At 43.2% G+C, this 5,497-nt stretch overlaps 1 protein-coding gene across 1 annotated transcript; it reads left to right on the top strand.

Moving 5' to 3' along the window:
- The first annotated feature begins 718 nt into the window (after positions 1-718).
- Positions 719-5,125, top strand: LOC109777290 (cell division control protein 6 homolog). The gene is made up of 17 exons (XM_020335939.4): positions 719-1,019; positions 1,108-1,207; positions 1,294-1,517; positions 1,606-1,680; positions 1,772-1,878; positions 1,967-2,073; positions 2,196-2,255; positions 2,390-2,463; positions 2,565-2,615; positions 3,051-3,100; positions 3,268-3,328; positions 3,848-3,937; positions 4,030-4,095; positions 4,193-4,288; positions 4,383-4,472; positions 4,561-4,676; positions 4,782-5,125. Exons 1-16 carry the CDS (start codon positions 816-818, stop codon positions 4,603-4,605), a joined length of 1,500 nt encoding a protein of 499 aa, XP_020191528.1. The 5' UTR covers positions 719-815; the 3' UTR covers positions 4,606-4,676; positions 4,782-5,125.
- Positions 5,126-5,497: the final 372 nt, after the last annotated feature.

A 5,497-nucleotide genomic window follows, 5' to 3' on the forward strand; every position in this document is an offset into this window, starting at 1 on the left:
GTGGGAGTGGTGTTGCGGCCCCAGATAAGGACTGGTGCACATAGGACCATGAATGCGTGGGTGAGCGTGAAGGAAAGTGACGCAAGTGCGCAAGAGAGCAAGCTCGGACTGTTCGAAAGTTCGGTCAGCTGTTCGATTTTAAACGTTTCCCAAAAACTTAACATACCTAAAAATACGAGTTAGCTTACTGCCCCCATTTTCTTAATCAAACTATAAAATCAATACATCGCTCATAGGCAAAGAAGAAAAATTTGAATACACACAGTCCATTCTATATTTACATGTGAGAGTTTAGATTTAAATTTTCTAGAGACCCGGGCGACAAAACTTCCAGGTTTGTGTCGCCAGCACGTTGTTACCACATTCGGAAGGCGTCGGTGTGAAATGACGTATCCAACGCTGCTTTGCTGCGTCAGATCGAAGCTGTTTCTCAAACGACCAAAAGAAGAAGTAAAAACGATTTTGATCGAAAATAAGAAGTAAAAACGACTCCACTCAGTCGACACGGTACCAATTTTCCTTCTAAATGAAACCCGCATATTTTTCCATTTCTGAAGAGTCGTTACCCCGCCTCCATTCGCCAAAATTAGAAACTACCGAAGCCGCCAGCGCGCGTTCTAATCCCACGCTGCCGTCCCTTCCCGCGCGAAGTCCAAAACTAGTTGGCGCGCTCACGCGCCCCCTCCCGCCGCGGGAGGCGCCCTTTTCTTCCCACCCTCCTCCCTCCCCTCTCAAACCCGCTCAGTTCCTCCCCAACTTCCTCCAAATTCTCCCTCCACCGCCAAATCCAGTCGCCAATTCCCGACTCTCTCCCGATGCCGACGCTCCGCAGCGCCACGCTGAGCCCAGCCCCGGCGGCCACCCCCTCCCCGACGGCCGTCACCCCATCCCCGGCGGCCGCCGGCACCACCCCGAGCAGCGCGGCCAAGCGCCGGATGACCGCTCGCCGCGCCGCCGATTCGCCCGATTCGCCCCAGTTCGCCTCCCCCCACAAGTCCCCGCTCGCCGGCTCCGGCCACGTAAGTTCCCCGCCCCCTGCCCCGCGCGGATCCGCTTCATTTCACTTCACATCTCCTGACAATGTGCGCCAACTGCTCGACCTTGCAGTTCGGCGCCCCGAAGATGCTCTCGGGGTCGCCCAAGTCCTCCCGGAAGCGCCTCTACGGCGACCTCGTCCCGGCGGAGAGGCCCAAGTGGAACCCAAGAGGCAAGTTTTCTAAGATCTCACTCCAGCCATCCGCTGCCTTTCCTTGTTTGGTTCTGACGGCGAAAAAAATTCACTGTGCCCCGCAGATCCGGCGCAGATGCAGGCGGTCAAGGAGGCGCTGCACGTGGCCACGACGCCCTCGTGCGGCCTGGTTTGCAGGGACGACGAGCAAAGGCGCGTGTTCGAGTTCTGCAAGGCGTGTGTCCAGCAGGAGAGGGCGGGGAGCCTCTACGTGTGCGGGTGCCCTGGTACAGGGAAGACACTGTCGATCAGCAAGGTCAAGCAGAGCGTGTCGCGATGGGCTGATGAGGTACATTACAAGTTTTCAGTATGTGAGCAATTTTCTCTGTTTCAAAAGGGAACTTTGTCAAATCGTGTGTCATTTGTCTTGCGCGTAGATGGGAATGGAGACGCCTGATGATTTGTCAATCAATTGCACCAACCTTGGAAACACATCTGACATTTTTGGCAAGGTACGCATTGCTGCTAAAATTATGGGCTCAAATCTTCTTATTGGTCCCCAAGCTGATCGATCATGCAGTACTAATAGTGATTTCAATGCAGATACTCGAAAAATTCCAGGTTCGGAAAAAGGCAAGTGGCAAATTGTCACCACTTCAGCAACTGCAGCGTATGTTTTCACACAAAGAATCTGCTCCAAGGAGGATGCTGTAAGAACTTTCTGCACCTGCTTGCACGGTAATGGCTTTTCTTGCCATTTTGATCACACTATCTGAACTGTATGTCATCGCTTGCCAGATTGGTTGTTGTGGATGAGATGGACTACTTGATAACAAGAGACCGGGCTGTGCTACATGACCTTTTCATGCTTACCACCCTCCAGTTCTCGAGATGCATACTGATAGGTTAGTTTTCTGTGTTACTCACACCTACAATGTACACTTTTAACTCTGGAAAAGAAAAGGAAAACAATCTTACTCAGCATTTTGTACTGTTTTGCTAACTGATTGTCAATTATGTTTTTCAGGAATTGCAAATGCAATAGACCTAGCAGATCGGTTTCTTCCAAAGCTCGAATCCTTAAATTGTAAGCATTCTTACTATATCTGCTGTTGTGAAAATTGAATGGCTCCTTCAATTTACTTGCTCATGTGTTTGTTGCTATGTCTGCTAACATGAAGGGAACTAATATTTCTTTGGCATGATGACACTAATTTACAGGCAAGCCACTTGTTATAACTTTCCGAGCCTATTCCAAGGATCAAATATCCAACATAATTAATCATAGGTTAAAGGTATTTTCCCACATGACTAATTCAAGCTTACAGGTGTTTCATAAAATTGTCAACTTAAACTGTTTTGCTGTATGTAACTTTGTATGTTGTTAATTATACAGGTTCTTGAGTATGATGTCTTCGAGCCAATGGCGATAGAATTTTGTGCTAGGGTAAGTCCAGTCATCCTTAATCAGGCAGTACTTTTTGTGAGCAAGTATACATTTTGTTTAGGACAACACCAGGATATGGCTTAGAGTATCCACATCACTAGATGCTAACCAAACACTGAAGGTAGGCAAAATTACCTTAGCACCAATGCTAAGTGATGTGAGGGTAGGTGCTAAGAAAAAAAACTTGGCACCCAATCGTAAGCTAAATAAATTATTTGTGTGGTTATGTATAACATTTTTTTACTTTAACTAGCAAAATCGGAAGTATTTGTGCCTGTAAGTGTTGCTAAGGGATATGGTAAACTGATCTTAAATGGGGTTTAGAAAATCTGGTGTGTACATCTCAGCACCTAATTTAAGGGTGCCAGGGATGCTGATGCTCCGATGGTAATATGTACATTCTGAGTTTTTAACTTTGCTTTATTCTTTTATCAGAAAGTAGCTGCAGCCACTGGAGACATGAGAAAAGCTCTTGGTGTTTGCAGGTAATTTATTTCTTGTGTAGACCACTATCATTTACTTTGCAATCTGCCACCTTTATTATTAAAGCTGATGAAAATATAAAGCATATCCATTGTTGAAAGAGTTCTGGATATGGCTGGTGCTTATGTATAGCTTATTGAAATGTTGCTTGTCCTTTTATCTATTCCAGGAGTGCCGTGGAAATATTTGAATCAGGACTACAAGATTCTTCTGATAAAGGGGCTGGAGTTGTAAGTTTCTTGGTTTCTCATGTTTATTTTCGCTTTGGCCAAGAATGTTTAAATTTGTATAAAGTGGTCTCTACACCAAGCCATACCTCTGTAGCTCATATGCACAATGATACGATTTTTGCCATTAGTTCATCTGTTGGGTCACATTCTACATTTCAGTTATGTTGAAATGAATGCGGTCTGCCTATGTCAGTTGTGACCAATTGGACTGCTTGAATCTTGACTGGTGCTTCATCCTGTCTATCCTCCCAATTCCCAAATGACCAACTGATATTTGAACAACATCCATTACTAGGCTTGAATGTATCTTAACATGCTATTGCTGTGTTCTAAATCCTCAGTGTACAAATTACCTTTTTGAGAGGATTCTACAGAACAGATAACATGCTTTTGCTGTGTTCCTGTATCTGATATAATCATTCTTGCCAAAAAACAACTTTCCTTTTAGAACATAGAGTGTTATCTCTTCTTACACCCCACATTCCAATGTTATGTGCAATCTAACATAAATTCTACCAGGTGACATTTGATCATATGGACATTGCCTTGTCGAAGGTTTTCAAGCCAGCAGTAGTAAATAACATACTGTGCCTTCCCCAACACCAACAGGTAAAGACTGTTTCATAATCTCATCTTCTAATTAAGCTATTTTGCTTCATTTCTGAAATCTCATTCTCACTCATGCCATCTTGGTTGGACAGATGGTGCTGTGTGCACTGGCAAATACCTTTCAGCATTCCAGGAAAAAGGCTACTACTCTAGGAGAGGTAATATTTACTTGATAGCATTCTGAATGAACACACTTGCTCTTTACATCCTGTATAATTATGAAGTTCTAAGTTGCCTATGAATGCCTTGTTACAGCTCAACAAATCATACATAGAAATTTGTAGATCGACCCAAGTCCCAGCAGTTGGGATGCTTGAATTTTCTAACATGTGCATGATTTTGAGCGATCAGGTATGCAAACACCCGTGGTTCTTTATTATGTATCATCAATACTATAAGAAAAAGAAACCAAAATATTGAGTGTTTGATGGAGTTTGCATTGCAGGGATACTTGAAGTTAGGGCAATCCAAAGAAGATAAGCTTAGAAGAGTAACGCTTCAGATTGACATTTCAGATATTACTTTTGCATTTAAGGTGCGGAAAGACGGTCTTACTCCTGTAACTACACCAATATGTCAGCTGCTTTGTTTCAGGTGTACTTACTGTTTCTTTCATGGTGCAGGGTAGCCGATTCTTTGAGAAGTGCCTTGAGCAACCAAAATTTTAGTGAGAGCACAATGCTTCCTAGGATTTTCTTTAAGTGCAAACAAGTCAAACTAAGAAGCCCAAAAGGCTCAGGTGCATTTCAAACTTTGCTATTCCTCCTGCATTCAACAAGCTGCAGTATGCTGCTCCCCGTTCCATAGATTCCTTACCAATTCAGTCTTTATCTTGTTGAATCAGGTGCTTGCATTCATTGTATCAAGCTTTTTCCGTCAGTCGTCTGCTGGTTACCAGGGTTGATTTATGGAGGAACTCTTTTCTTACTGCCGAAAGTGTACATGCGATAGAGTTATTAGTTGTCATACAGTTCCTCCAAAAGATAGTTGGATTTACTTGGTTTTCATTTTTGTTTTATCTGTAGCAATTGGTCATGTAGTTAGCCATTGATGTACCAATAATTTATTTTAGCTGAGCAGTAATGCAGAGCTGGGACATTTTTTTATTTAAGTTGCCAGAGAAATTGTACATCAGTGATAATTTTACTCAGGTGGCTTTCCCCTGTGAGATAAACATAATTTTCCTGAGGAATGGCCTTTCATCTTGTTTGTCTCAAGCATTGAATTCAGCTTGACTCCAAATCCAGTTCGGAGATTACTTAGTGCATAAACGATCAACTTTATGGCATACTACCCCCCTCTAACTAAATTTCTTTGGCCAAAACATTATTTCTACACCAACCATAGGAAATTTCTGATCCAGCTTTCTAGAGAAACTTGTGAAAAAAAGCATTAACTGAAACCATGATCATACTCCCTTTGTCTCATAATATAAGATGTTTTTTGAAGGCTATGTTAGCTTGCAAAAACGTCTTATATTATGGGACGGAGGGAGTACATAGAATTAATTGTGAAGACACCATCATGTGTTAATGATTTTCTGGTTGCAAAGTATCTCCC

Source organism: Aegilops tauschii, chromosome 3 (assembly GCF_002575655.3).
Source record: "Aegilops tauschii subsp. strangulata cultivar AL8/78 chromosome 3, Aet v6.0, whole genome shotgun sequence".
Classification (NCBI taxonomy): domain Eukaryota; kingdom Viridiplantae; phylum Streptophyta; class Magnoliopsida; order Poales; family Poaceae; genus Aegilops; species Aegilops tauschii.

What these genes read in the sequence shown, in the direction of transcription:
- LOC109777290 (XM_020335939.4), top strand. Translation starts at nt 816, where the DNA reads ATGCCGACGCTCCGCAGCGCCACGCTGAGCCCAGCCCCGGCGGCCACC. An exon ending in CTGATAAAGGGGCTGGAGTT is followed by an intron (nt 3,329 to 3,847) that starts GTAAGTTTCTTG and finishes AAATTCTACCAG; the next exon opens with GTGACATTTGATCATATGGA. An exon ending in ATATTACTTTTGCATTTAAG is followed by an intron (nt 4,473 to 4,560) that starts GTGCGGAAAGAC and finishes TTCATGGTGCAG; the next exon opens with GGTAGCCGATTCTTTGAGAA.